Source organism: Cryptomeria japonica, chromosome 10, assembly GCF_030272615.1.
Source record: "Cryptomeria japonica chromosome 10, Sugi_1.0, whole genome shotgun sequence".
NCBI classification, from domain to species: Eukaryota; Viridiplantae; Streptophyta; class Pinopsida; order Cupressales; family Cupressaceae; genus Cryptomeria; species Cryptomeria japonica.
Genome location: NC_081414.1, coordinates 397,014,310 through 397,028,014, shown reverse-complemented (window position 1 = coordinate 397,028,014; position 13,705 = coordinate 397,014,310). Strand labels below are relative to the sequence as shown.

The window sequence follows — 13,705 nt, the reverse complement described above, 5'->3', positions numbered from 1 at the left end:
ACTACTGAAAGAGTATATCTTGACAGGAAGCAGCTTTTGTCTTGAAGGTAAAAAATTCCAAATAAAATTTCCTAAATGTGATGGCAATATAACTATTTTTTTTACCTTTATTAGGTTCATTTGCAAAATGCTTGATCTCTATGTACAAAGTGGATTGTGACTAAAAGTCTTTCAATTTTTCTTTCAGCTTGCAGAAGCCTTGTATCAATATGGAAAAGGTGACTACACCCGAGCATATGACACACTTGGACCAAATTTCAATGTACTTGAATACAAGGTGCTTAATATGGTCTGATCAAAAGTTTTCATTTTCCTTTTATCAATTTTGATATAATTTCATTAGACCAGGGTCAAATGTGAATAAAGGGAAGGTTAAAGAAGCTGCAGATGCAATTGTAAAATGAAACTTGCAGGTAATGAAGTCAATTTACAATGTTAGGCAGAAATCAGCCTATAGTTGAGGACATCTGCTGATTATGCACAAATTGACATTATAATTGCAGATGAGCTAAGGATGATAGATCTAGAAAAGTGTTGTTTGCTTAAAGAGGAGTGGATCTGAAGCACTTGCCCAGCAGTACAAGGATCTTTTTAGATTTTTATTTGAAGGTCAAAAAGTGTTCACTCCTAAGAAGTTGTCGCATTCCCTCCTTGTATCAGAGATAAAGCCTTTCACAGAAAAGTAACGACATTACAATCTGTACTTGACAAGTACAATCTATAGTGAAATTCAGAAGATGTTGGATGCTAGAATAATTTTAACCATAGACCATTCAACATTGGTAGCTAACATTAGGCTGGTCCAGAAAAAGAATCATGACATCAGGATATGTGCTGATTGTCACAACCTGAATCAGGCTTCTTTAGGGATAACTATCCTCTGCACATTGTGGATCATGTTTGGCAGATGGTTATGGTTTGGATATGTTATCATTGCTTGATGGATATCCATGTTATAATTAGATTGAGGTAGCACTGGAAGATTAGTTCATGATAGCTTTCACCACTCCGTGGTAAATGTTTTCTTATGAGCACATCCCTTCTGGATTGATAAATACAAGTACAACTTTTCAGAGAGCAATAGACAATTCGACAATGCTCTTGGATACATCAAGGTCAAATTGATTGTTATTTACCTTTATCTTACATTTTTATCAATACAATCAGAAGATCACTTTCAGCATCTAACCATGGTGTTTGATCAAGCTTTAAACAAAAACATATTTTGATAGATACAATTTCATCTCTAATTCTTCACATTTCAGCTATAGTTTTTCTAAGCAAATGGTTCAATGGATTCAGAGGTGCATCACCATTCCAATCTTTATATCAGCGGTCAATTCGTACATTGGTGGTTGGTTCCACTCTATTAAAGGTGTTTGATAGGGACACCCTCTCAGCCCTTATCCACTCATTATTGTGAGTGAGCACGTTCTCCTTGTCCACCAAGAACAGGAAAACATGAATATTCATCTATTGCTGGCTATGGAAGGAGGGCAAAGGTTCATTAGATGTCAATTCTCTGATGATACAATCCTTTTCTCATCCTTGATTTTGAAGGAAATTATAAAACTAAAGTGTGTCCTAGAAATATACCAAGCTGCCTTTTGGAAGCTAATCAGTTAAAACAAATGCACTGTGATTTTCAATGTTGTTTGCTGCTAAAAGGAGAGAAAATTAAGAATATTCTGGGTTACAAAAGAGATTGCCTTCTTGTCACATATCTTGCATCCCCTCTACAAATCGAGCATACAATTAATCAGTAGGAGAGAATTAAGAGATAGATAATGTCTAAACTTTGTTGGAGGATAAGCTTTTGGCTCTCCATGGCAGGAACAATTCATCTTCTAATGGCTGTTTTGCAAGCTATATTGGTCTATTTGATGAACTTGTTTCTTGTTTTTTGGTGTTTTAAAATTGTCACCTAAGTGCCAAGGAATTTTTTATGGAAGGGAAGAAAATGATCTTTTGAGTATCTACTTGTAGCTATGTTACCCCAAGTTTCCAGACGGGGACGACAAGGGATGAGGGACACATTGAGGATGGGAATGAGGGGGAGCCATTTTTTAGGGATGACAATTGGATGACTATTAAAAAAAAATAGGGAAAATTTAAAATATTCATATGATAGCATCGATAAGGCAATCATTAGATACATCATAGAACCTAACAGATAATATTGGAGTTCAATTGAGATTTTCATTTCATAGAAAGTGAAACAAATAAAGTTTTTTAAGTTTAACAAAATTTAATTGCATTCATTGACAATGTGCATATATATAATATAAAATTACAACAAAATGCCCAAAGCAAGTTTCAACTACAAAATGACAAAAAAAAAGATGCTCATCATAACTCAATTAAGAACTGGATCACACCAACCCATATGGCAGTCAAGCAGATGGAAGATCCAAAAACAAAGGTAGGAAAAGAGAATATATCCTTTCTTCCATAACATCATATCATATAATATATTCTAACTACCTACCTAAATAACCCAAAGGAAATGTCTCTGTTTACCTTATGAAGAACAAGGTATTAAAAAACAAAAAACTTCTAATCAGAATTCATAAGAGAAGAATGTACCTTTCACTGATTCAAACTTGAACTAAATTGCACAAATCATTTTCTGTTTTAGGACTTTCTCACTCATTTTTACTCTTTACAATCTTATAAACCATTTTAATCTTGTATAAGTTACTAAAATCTACCTGTCTTTAACAGTACCTCATTTAGGAAGACATTTCAAATCTCTTCTAATGATCAAAGTTATAAAGACTAGAAATCTTCTTACTGTTTTTCTTGAGTTTCCATTAATGCAAAAAAGTCCTTTCTACTGTTTTTCTTTAAACCCACATCATGATCACCCTAGGACAGAAAAAAAAACCAAATCTAACAAAAAAGCCTCGTTTTCTTGAAAAGTGCATGCCATAAACAAACATTCCTATAGTGTACATCATTGGGCTGAGATAGCCCCGAGAAAAACAAAAACCCAAAAAGGAAGAGCCCAAGGAAATAAAGCCCTAGAACTTCAATGGCTTTGGATTATTATAATCTTCAAATAGGGTCATCTGCAGGTTGAATCTTTGGCTACTGCAAAAACCCACAAAGAATGCACTATTGGCAGTCTTTTGCTTGATATTCATGAGCAGGAGCAGCTTGGTGATCACAATCCTTAATGTTTTAGTACTTTTGTGTGTTTTTTTAAAATGAAACATATAGTTGTTGGCCTTAGGTTGGTCGGGGGACATTCAAATGTCCCCTCTCCATCCTGGGGACAGCTAGCCGTCCCTTGGCATTTTTGACGTTTTCTTAGATCTCCTTGGGATGTTTCCTAATTTTTACAGATTTTGGGGATGATGGGGGGAGATTTCCAACCCATCCCTACGTCCCAGAGATGTTTCCAACTAGAGACAACCCCAATTTGGCTGGGGACATGTCATTGGGTTACATAGATTTGTAGCCTACTCACATTTTTGAGCGGGGACGACCTCAATTTTGGCTGGGAACGTGTCAGTGGGTTACATAGACTTGTAGCCTACTCACATTTCCAAGTGGGGACAACCCCAATTTGGCTGGGGACGTGTCACCGGGTTACATAGACTTGTAGCCTACTTTTGGATCACACAATCCAAATACATGCTAACCCAAAATTCATAGACTTCGGTTGTGTTCATCAAGCATTTTCCATGAAGAATGCCCTGAGACTTGAGATGTCTCTTATGAGATAAAATTGAGTCTTTTTATTAATCTATCTGCTATCATTAATTAAAGTTACTAGTATTTGCTACTCTCTTTTAAAGTCCCTTTAGAAGGTTTCTAGTCATGTTATCAAGTTCAATTTGAACATTGGCTGAATTGCAGAGATTTATTGGTGCTCAAGATGGTGTTGAATATGTAAATCAAGTTTCACTTGAAGGATTCTTTGAACTTCCTGAATTTTGGTTGATGGAAGGAGATTTTCAAATCGAAGTATTTTAGGTTCTTGTCTCAAAAGTTTGCACCCTTGCTGAGCTATCAACTCAGCAACCTTGTGAAACATGGAAACAACCCCGAAATGTGGGACCTTGCGCAAAGGGGTTGAATCTCTAGAGAAGGTCGGCTTCCTTCTCAATCCAAGTGCATGTGTTGAACCAACTCAACAATCCAAATTCTACTTTTGAACCTATCCTAACAACTTGCAAAGGAAAAGAGAAGAAAGAAATGCCGAAATGAAAGGAGGTGATGCACCAAGATAAGAGGTGTTCCTCTCCCCACTCCGAAATGACACAAAGAATCAATTGAAATACCTTGGAGATGTACAAACTTCAGTTGCATGAATGACCCCAAACACATGTATGGAGGTTAGAATCTACTGAATGTCAAAAGGAGAGAAGGCTTCCCACAAGTCACATTCAGAAAACAAGTTTAACACAACATATACATGAGAGAAAACCACAAAACATATACTTATAATGAAGGTAAGGAACATACACAACATGTGCAAACAAACTAAAAACAATTCCTATCATATACACTTGTACACATGGATGAGAGACTTTATATCTTTTTGACTGATACAAAAAACCTAATCTATGATGGCTAACACTCAGTTTTGCTGGCTAAAGGCAGAGACCAAAAAACTGAGTCCAATACAATAATTGAAAAAGCAGAGACCAAAAAATTGAGTACAACACGATAATTGAATTGGATTGAAAACAATAGAGAGTATCTGATAAATCGACTATTGCAAATTTTGTACAAAGCTACAACACCCATGTTAATGAAAATTGCAATACAAAGCCTGCAACAATCACTAATTTCCTTTTAATATATCAAATCAACAGAAAATATAATGAAAGAAGCATGAACAACAATCTTAGTAGCAAATAGGCGTAAAATTACTGTTTCCTTCAAATCTAAGTGCATAAAGCACTTATCTATTGGTGTTTATAATATTTTTCATTTGATTTTTTCAATATATATAAATCGCATATTGATGTACCTATGCTAAAAATAGTTTGTTTGCAATCAAAGAAAAGCTCAAAATGCAAAAGTGTCTTAAATACACCATCTAAAAGAAGAAAGATTCACATAGACCTTGACTAAATATATTATGCCCTAAGATAAATATTTTAGAAGTTTCTCTAAGAATAGCTCTCCTTGAGTAAAAGTCTCAGCTAAAAATAGTGAGTCTGATACAAAAGGGTCCCTCTTAGTGATTCCGATGCAGTAAGAATGTCTTCCTTGTCCCAAAACTGATAAGCCCTTGCAAGAAGCATGGAACTCTAAGCCTTGACAATCCATTTTTAGTCTTTCATTTATAAAACTTCTGTATGATCTCTTCCCTTGAAAAATCAAACCCTTGAGCTTCAAGTGCCTTGGATGAAGAATGAAGGAAATGATAACCTTTCAGGATCTTATGAAACTGCTGTATACTGCCCTTGTGATGATTGAAACATGTTGAAAGGCACCATAGATGAAGATCAAACAACTGAAATCTTTTGAGGATTGTTGGTTGAAAATTTTGTACACTTGGGGGATGTGCAAAATTGTGGTTTCAGCCACAGTGTGTGAGTATAAACTCTCCTAATTTAGGGAAGGCTCCCCTTTTTCTAATACTAATTGAATCTAAAACGGATGGGACAACAACCTTTTCTTTTTTTTCAGAAAAGACTATGCTCTTTCCTCTTCACAGAAAAGAAGCGACAAGTATGAAGTGATAACAACAACAAATTTAAATGAAACCAAGAGAGAAGAAATGAAGTTTCTTGAAAGAACAAAGACTTCCGTCACTTCCTCCAGGACTAAAAAACAACAATCAAGTACAAAGTCTTGAATTCGTAAATTCCTATCTACCCTTTTCAAAATATTGTAATAAGGCCCATCTACAACATATAATAGCACAAAGTCTGAAAGTATGGTGCAACAACAACAACATACAACAATAATAACAACGTACAATAAATAGCAACACAAAGTCTGCTATTATGATGTAATTTTAACTATGTGGTATGGGAATCACTACAAGCACAAAGTATTGTAACTTTTCTCAGCTTTTAACAACAAACTAAACTGATTTCACCTTTGGTATTTGCAGCACAAAGTCTTCAAATATCTTGGGTAAAGCTCTTCTTAACGATCTTCCACAACCTCAAATAAGTACAAAGAAATGCTCCAATATGACACAAGAACACAAAGGACACAAAGTATGGCTTTAACTCAAAGTCTGAAACTCCAAATCTTTGATATTACTTGAGAATAAACAATTTACAACTTCAAAGCTCAAAGTCTTTACAAGTGTAAAATTCTGTAGAGTTTTCTTGCTTGCCAAAAAAGAAAAAAATTACAATAGACTCCCTCAAGTATTTATAGGGGTGGAGCCTTGAGGAAAAGAAGGGAGGATTCCAACTAACTTGGACCTATGCAACAACTAACTAAGACTTATTCAAAGTTGCAAGTCCCATTCTCAATTGACTTGTAATTGGTTTCCTTGTAATCACAAAACTGCAAGTAATGAATCAACTTGCAATCACAAAATTGTTTTTTTAGACGTAAACTTGTTAAAAAGAAAACTACAATTATAAAACTGAAAACAAAATCAAAGACATTTATGTAGTAGCATGGTTAGCTATGTATTCTTCAAATTTCTATATGATTCCTTGCAACTCATCAGAATCCGGCTCGTGGGTATTTTTAGCAACAACAACTGTTTTGATAACAACATCACAACAACTGAGAATTGAAAGTTTATGCTTCTTCAGAACAGCTTGAATCTCTTCTAGAAAGGTTTGGTATTTCACCAAAGCCTGAATTGTTGTGACTGAAAATTGTTCAACTTCCCATTCCTGATGAATCTTTCTTCTCAAATCAGAGAGAACTTCTTCTTTAGACAACAACTCCTCATCTTGACTTACAATCTTACAAGAGATTTTCTCAAACCGAGAAACAACATCTTGCACCATTTCCATGCACAATTTCGAGGCATCATCAATTTTTTGAATGAGCTCCTTTAGAACAAGGGATTTATTCTTCAGAAGTTCTTCATATTCTATATACATGGTTCTAGTAGGAATGATGTCATTTTCTTGTAGAACATCTAGCTTTTCTTGTGGCAACCTATGCCAAATCCTTAAATTGTTTTCAATATTTGCTAGATTTTGTTTGAAAGCATCAGAAGTCTGGTTTAATTTTACCTTGGTCATTTCCAGTTTGACCATGACTTGGAATGTTTCTTTCAACACTTGAGCACAGAGATCAGAAATCTGATCTACCCAAGAATCAATTGCTTGTGCTTTTTGAGCAGCTCATTCAATTTCCATGACTGATTCTTCTGAGACAAAAGAAGTTGAAGGATTGGGCCCATCCTTTGAAGATTTAGTGATCTTTTGGATCACTGAGATAAGATGCAAATTTTCCTCTTTCAGCTTGTCTTTCTTTAGTAGAAGTTCGTCATATCGCTGCACCAATGAAGTTACTGAATACTGAGCATCATGCATGACAACTGCATGTATTTGGTTACCAAGTTCCACCTTTGTGATTCTGTAATCAGAAGCTTGCATGTCTTCATGTGGCTTCTCCACAATTGGTTCAACAATTTTTGCAACTTCAATTTTGTCGCTCTCTACTATCACTCTTGAAACTGTTTTAGCTCTTTTAGCAACCTTGGGTTTAGAATTTTTAAGCCGCTGAAAATCAAATATGTCAGGAGAAATTTTTTGCTTCTTTCTCTTAGGAGTGAAGGAACTTAGCCATGGAGGTAAAGCCATCGAATTTGTCTCAGAAATAGCTGGAGGTAGTGAAGAAACAGACTCCATTTGGACTATAGTTGTTACCTTGGGAGAAGTTTTTGTCTGAACGACAATCATTGCTTGTTCAACAAGCAAAGGATGTGAGGATTCCATCATGAATTTCTCAAAATTTGTAGCGGTAGTATCAATTTCTGCCAATGACAAGCTGGGCAAAGAAACATATGCAGGATTGTCATAAAAAATGTTTGACAAGTCTTCATGAGGATGATCGAGAGATGGTTCTAATGCTGAAATTGGAATAACATTCTGAGCAGACACACTCAAAGGGACAAGAGCAATGTGAATGGTGGAAAAAGAATCCACATCAGTGTCAAAAAGAGACATGGGCACATCCAAAGGAATTTGAGAAGGAACTTCATGAGGTGACTTCAAAGTTGTAGATTTAAGAGCATCATCTTGTTCTTGATCTTCTTCCGGATCTTCGGAATCAACAACCTGAATGTGAAGCTAAGGTTTCTCTTTTCCTTTCACTGTTACATCTTCGAGAGGAATTACCATTGCTCTACTGACTCTTAACTTAATCCGTGTGGCAGAAGATGATGTGACTTCCTTGTTATCAACTTTGATTTCAGATATGCGTCCAATAGGCCCTGTAGAATCATCATCTTTGCCACTCTTGATATTGATAAGTCTAACACCATTACTTTTGAGCCAAGCATTGGTGTTAGCCAAAACAGGCTGGAATCTATCTAGAATGGAGGTACATTCTTTTGTGACTACTGAATTGATGGAAGTGGTGCTTCATGAACTCTCTTTTCAACATACTCGGAATCAAGTATGTTCCTATCATCAACCATTCCTTTAGAAAATTTTGTCAGGTTCAAGTCAACAATTTGCTCGAGTGTGAGCCTGTAGTAATCCATCCTACGAATTTCCTCTTTTGTGCAAAGATCAACCCAAATGTCTTCTATGCGATGCACATGTGTGAAAGATCCTTTAATCTTTTCTTTCATGCTCCGGTAATCAAAATCTTTCCTTGCTTTGAATCTTTTGAGCTTTATTTCCTGCATTTTAGATTCCATGGCTTTAGCTTTTGTAGACATCATGAGGGAATATCGACCAATCTATAATGGGTTACTTGATGATATCCCCATTCTAGCTTTGTGTCGAATTGATTGTTGTGCATGAACTGCCATGTTTTGTCTTCCCAACTCCATAAGGACGATCTTGTCGGTTGGGTATCTTGGAAGCATATATGGCTGCCCGCTGTAGCACCCAACTCTCATATAGGTAAAAGTTGGGAATTGAAGGAAAAGACAACCATATTCATTCACTCTTTCCCATGCAACATCTAACACTCTTCTATTCTTCAGTATTTTATCAAATAAAAATATGTAGTGACCAAAGAAAGCATCTTGGACTCTTCTGTAATAAATTCTGCTAGGTCTTAAAGGGAGCTGATCATAATATTCCCACACAGGTACAAGCGAGCGATCACCCTTGGTAGAAAGACTAGAGAAATGTCTGAGTGATGTTGCTATATATACCAGGTATGAATTCATGTAGAAGGACAGAGTGGTAGGAATTTTGGCAAGCTGTTCACACAAAGCATCACTAACAATCTCACCCCAAAAGATGTGCTAGGATTGCCCGATGAGCACAATGAATTGATACATCCATGGTTCGAAGATATTGGAATGCTCCAAACCCATGATCCTGCTTAAGAGAATAATTGTGTCACGAATTTCTCCCTTGAAGTCACAATGAAACAACTTAGCCCACCGGGTGAGACAAGTCTGGGGTTCATGAATCCATCTGTTAATGATGCTTACATTCCTTCTCCCTTTGTACAAAGTACTCTGCCGCACTTTCTTTTGAGATTTCCACATAAACAGGAGCTGTAGGTACTTTGAAAATCTTCTCAATGGTTTTAGCGTCTAGGTGGATAACAACCTCTCCATTATCATCTAAAATAGTTTTGGTTTCTGTTGACCTGTCTGGAATCGCATTGCTGCAAACTCCATATGGCCAACACAGAATAGAATAACCAGCTAAGTATCCTATCCTCTCTTGAGATAAGGAAATCCCTAGTGCTGTTTTTTTACGTTTGATCAAAGGGGATAACCTCAAGGTTTCGTTTGTCAGGTCTTGACTGCGGGATTTCTCAGTGGTTTGATGTGTTTATGCTGGAAACACAAGGGGGACTTACGGTGAGATAGGCAATTTATAGATAAGTTCCCTGGAATCTTTATGATCTTTCTTATCAAATGATTTCGGTTAAGTTGATACTGTTTTTAGTGGGACTACGGATTCTCTTGATAAAAAGGGGGAAAAAGGAGGGAAGGATAGGGAGAGAGAGATACATGAAATGTAAATTCTAACTAAGATAGCAGTTTCAGCAAATAGACGGACACCTCCAAATAACTAGACTAAGCATCACCAACTACTTGAGCACAATGTTTATATAAATCTAGTGCAATCTTCAAAGGAAAATAAGATTTTCATGTTATCAACTACAACATTAGAACTTTTACATTCATATTGAGTATTCAATAACCGAACTTAAGCATATAAAAGGTTCAGATTAACCATGTAGAGAGAAAGGCAATCAGCCATTCCCCAATGATGTGAACTGCGAGGATTCTGTTGGATGTTTGTTTGAAAATGCTACAGAAAAATGAAAGACATAACAAAATAATTTAAATGGTGAAGAAGGAGACCATGCACTCACAATGAAAAGAAAACAGCCTTAACTTTGCATTAATCCTGTGTAAATTTCGCCAGAGCTTTAACAACAATCCATGAACTTCTTACAAAATGAGGGAAACCAGTCCCCTTTAAATAGGCTCCAAAATTGGATGAATGGCCCAGATCTAATCTAAACAAGTGGCCCAGATTCATCCATAAAGCATGGCTGCCCATACCCATAAATGGGAGGCAAATATCAACAACCACCCCAAAATGAGTAATAACTACCCAAAAAGGATAATTAAAACTTATCCAAAATTATCCAAAAAGGTGCATTCATAAAGTTTTACATTTTAGTTGACTTGAAAGTCAAATATGACCCTTTTGGCCAAAAGTGCACTTTTCAAAATTTAAAAAGGAAAAAGTGCCTTTTTAGGAAAGCACTTTTTCTTTTTTCCAGCTTCAAATCCTTTTATCAAAAATTGACTTTCTTCATGCAAATATTCCTGCCAGAGATCTCGACCTGCTGCATGTTCCTCACGAACATACTCCTGGAACCTGATGCATAATTTAAAAAGCAAACTGAATGGAGGCATAGGAGGATGGCGAATTTTATATTGCATGCCTTCGAGGTATTGGTCTACCTGCTTCAGACCATCTTGCCAACTGGAACGATTACGCTCAAAGCACAACATGTCCGAGTGGAATTGACTGGCGAAGCCTAGGTCCTTAATGGAATAAGTGATCTTATTTGTTCCCAATCTTTCCTCCCAGTCTGGCGGTATCAGTTTATCTGATTGGTCATTTACCCATCCCGAAACCATTGATCGAGGGATTATCTTGCCAAGTTCCTGCATGGTTTTCAGAATTACCTCGCATGCATTGTGCTCTCTATCGATGATTTCCTTCGCATCATTCTTCATGTTGACAGTCCAGTACCATTCCTTAAGAGTGCTGATGTTATGAGGATCTAGGATGGCGGGTAATGTAGGAATCTGTGCATGGGTCTAGAAAAGAGCGTTCATGAGGGGAAGAGTAGTGGTAGCCACTTCCTGGATGTGGAAGGATTCCCTCTCTACCTCTAATAACTTAACCAAAGTGGTTTCTCGGTGGCGAGCCATTTCCTTCACTTCCTCAAGGATTCGTTCTCCCCTTTTTCTGATGCCTTGTATCCATTCCTTGACGGCCCTTGTAGTGTCCCGTACTCCTTCAAATTCTGTTGTGGTCCTCTGTGCCAATGTTGTCGGGGGAATGTGGGATTCAGAGGCATTGTGTAATGGTCTCAGGAGTTGATCGATGTACCCTTCGACCTGTTTAGCACGGGCCCGATACATATCCTTCTCAACTGTTATCTCTTCAAGTTGCCTGAGTATGTTTTGCACAGAATCCTTGAATTCTTCTTTTTCTTGCTCCTAAGTGGCTCGTCCAATGGGGACAGTCGTGATGCTATAATTTGCCAGTGTGATCTGATTTGCTGGCTTATCTATAGGTGGGGTGGCAATGTGAAAGGTGCGGTTCCTTTGCTCATCTTTAGTCATTCTGGAATATGCCTTGGGCTTTTCCTTCCCCTTAGCTTTAGCTTGGTCGATGCGTGAGAAGATGTCCTCGAGGTCGATAGGTGGTGGCCTTGCGCTAGGCTCTGGCAATTAACCATTCTTGAGGCACTGTTTGGGCTGATGATATGGTTAAGTTTGCATTCTGTTCTTTGAGGTTTTCAGCTGACTCATCACAGATTTGCAGCTGTTTTGTTACCAGAGGGGTGGGGGTGGTGCCAAGTTCCTTACTTGCAGCTGAACTTTCTCCCATTTCATTGAACAGTTGTCTGGTGCCTTCGTGTGATGGTTGCTCTTCAGTCCTTTCGAGCTCGCGGGTCTCCTCTGCCCTTTGCTCTCCTTCAACGGTAGAGTCATCTTTGGTTGTATTATGGAGCAGCAGTTCATGGCGGCTCTGTTGGGTAGGTTCATGCACTTCGATCCCTTGAATGGATGAAATCTCTCCTTCCTCTATTGGGCTACCCGGTTGGGTTGATTCAATGGCTCTTAGCTCAGCTTCTAGCATGTCGGGTGTGAGAGGATCATCAGTTCCAAACGCATCAATGTCACTTTGAGAAGGCGGAGCAGGTATATAATCTAATTCCACTGCATCGTCGGATGAACTGGGGTCCTTTAACGATAAAGTGACCTCTGGTCTCCTTATAGGAATCTTTTCCCTTCTCGTTCTCTTGGACGTCCGAGTCCCTCTGCAAGCCTTAGCCTTCTTTCTCTTTGCAAGTTTCTCAATTTCTTCTTTGGGTGCACTGGATGTTCCTTCATCTTCGGAAGACTGAGAATCGAGGCTGCCGATTAGGTGGTAAGTGAACTGGACTCCCTCATGAATTAGCCTCTCAATCTACTGATGTAACCATTGGTCTGTGTATCTTGCTGGGGCTGCCATGACTGCCTCAAAATCAGTGATCGGGTCCTGTGACCAATCAACACCTGGCAAAAGATGCCTTACTGCCTCAAATTCTCGGACTTGAAGGCAATTCCCTGAATCTGTGAGTTGATCTGGGACCCGGCGATATTCGAAGAGCCGCATTTGCTGCACACTCAGCCTAGAATATTCACGTCTCCAGACTTCGTAGTCATCAGAGCAATTTTTCCAATAGTCTTCAACTTATTCCTTTGCTCTGTACTGCTTGCCATAGGCTCTCTTCGCCAGATTATCGTGATCGAAATATTTTCTCGGAAAATGGTCCTGTAGACCATAAGAGGCCAACTCTGTGAGGGATTCCTCTGCTAGGGTGGGGTCTTCAGGTGGACATCTTGGTTGCCTATGATCATGGGGAACGCGAATCCAACCTGCTTGCTTTCTCTGAGTAAGATGCCGGCCGGACGTGACTGCCTTGCGACCTCCATAAGAACTACTTTGTCGGTTGGGTACCGTGGAAGTCGGAGAGGGGCACCATCAAAGCCCGCTATTCGGATATAGGAGAACCTTGGGAACTGGATGAACCAGGCCCCGTATCTCTATACTAGAATAGTAGCCTGCTCTGAGAGCCTTATGTGTAATCCTCCTTGCATTAGCCTGACCAGGCGCATTGTGAAGGCGTCATTGATGCGCTCATAATGGCCAACTGCATAAGCTGGGCTGCTCTTTTCTCTCTGAGCTATATCTTGGTAATGCAGCTGCGGGTAACAATCATAGACCTTTACCTGATCAGGCCCATTCTCGATTTCACCTTTCATTATCAAACTTGGCAGCAGCTAGTTCTTGGCGAACATGTAGACCAAATAAGAGGTCATAGT

The 13,705-nt window shown here is 38.3% G+C and overlaps 1 protein-coding gene across 3 annotated transcripts in view; it reads left to right on the top strand.

Moving 5' to 3' along the window:
- The window catches only part of LOC131038538 (uncharacterized), a 158,469-nt gene that overhangs the window by 108,596 nt on the left and 36,168 nt on the right, over positions 1-13,705 (top strand). For all 3 annotated transcript variants that reach the window (XM_057970998.2, XM_057970997.2, XM_057971000.2), the window contains exon 10: positions 188-277. In XM_057970998.2, the coding sequence (XP_057826981.2) occupies positions 188-277 (90 nt within the window). The remainder of the gene's footprint in view (positions 1-187; positions 278-13,705) is intronic.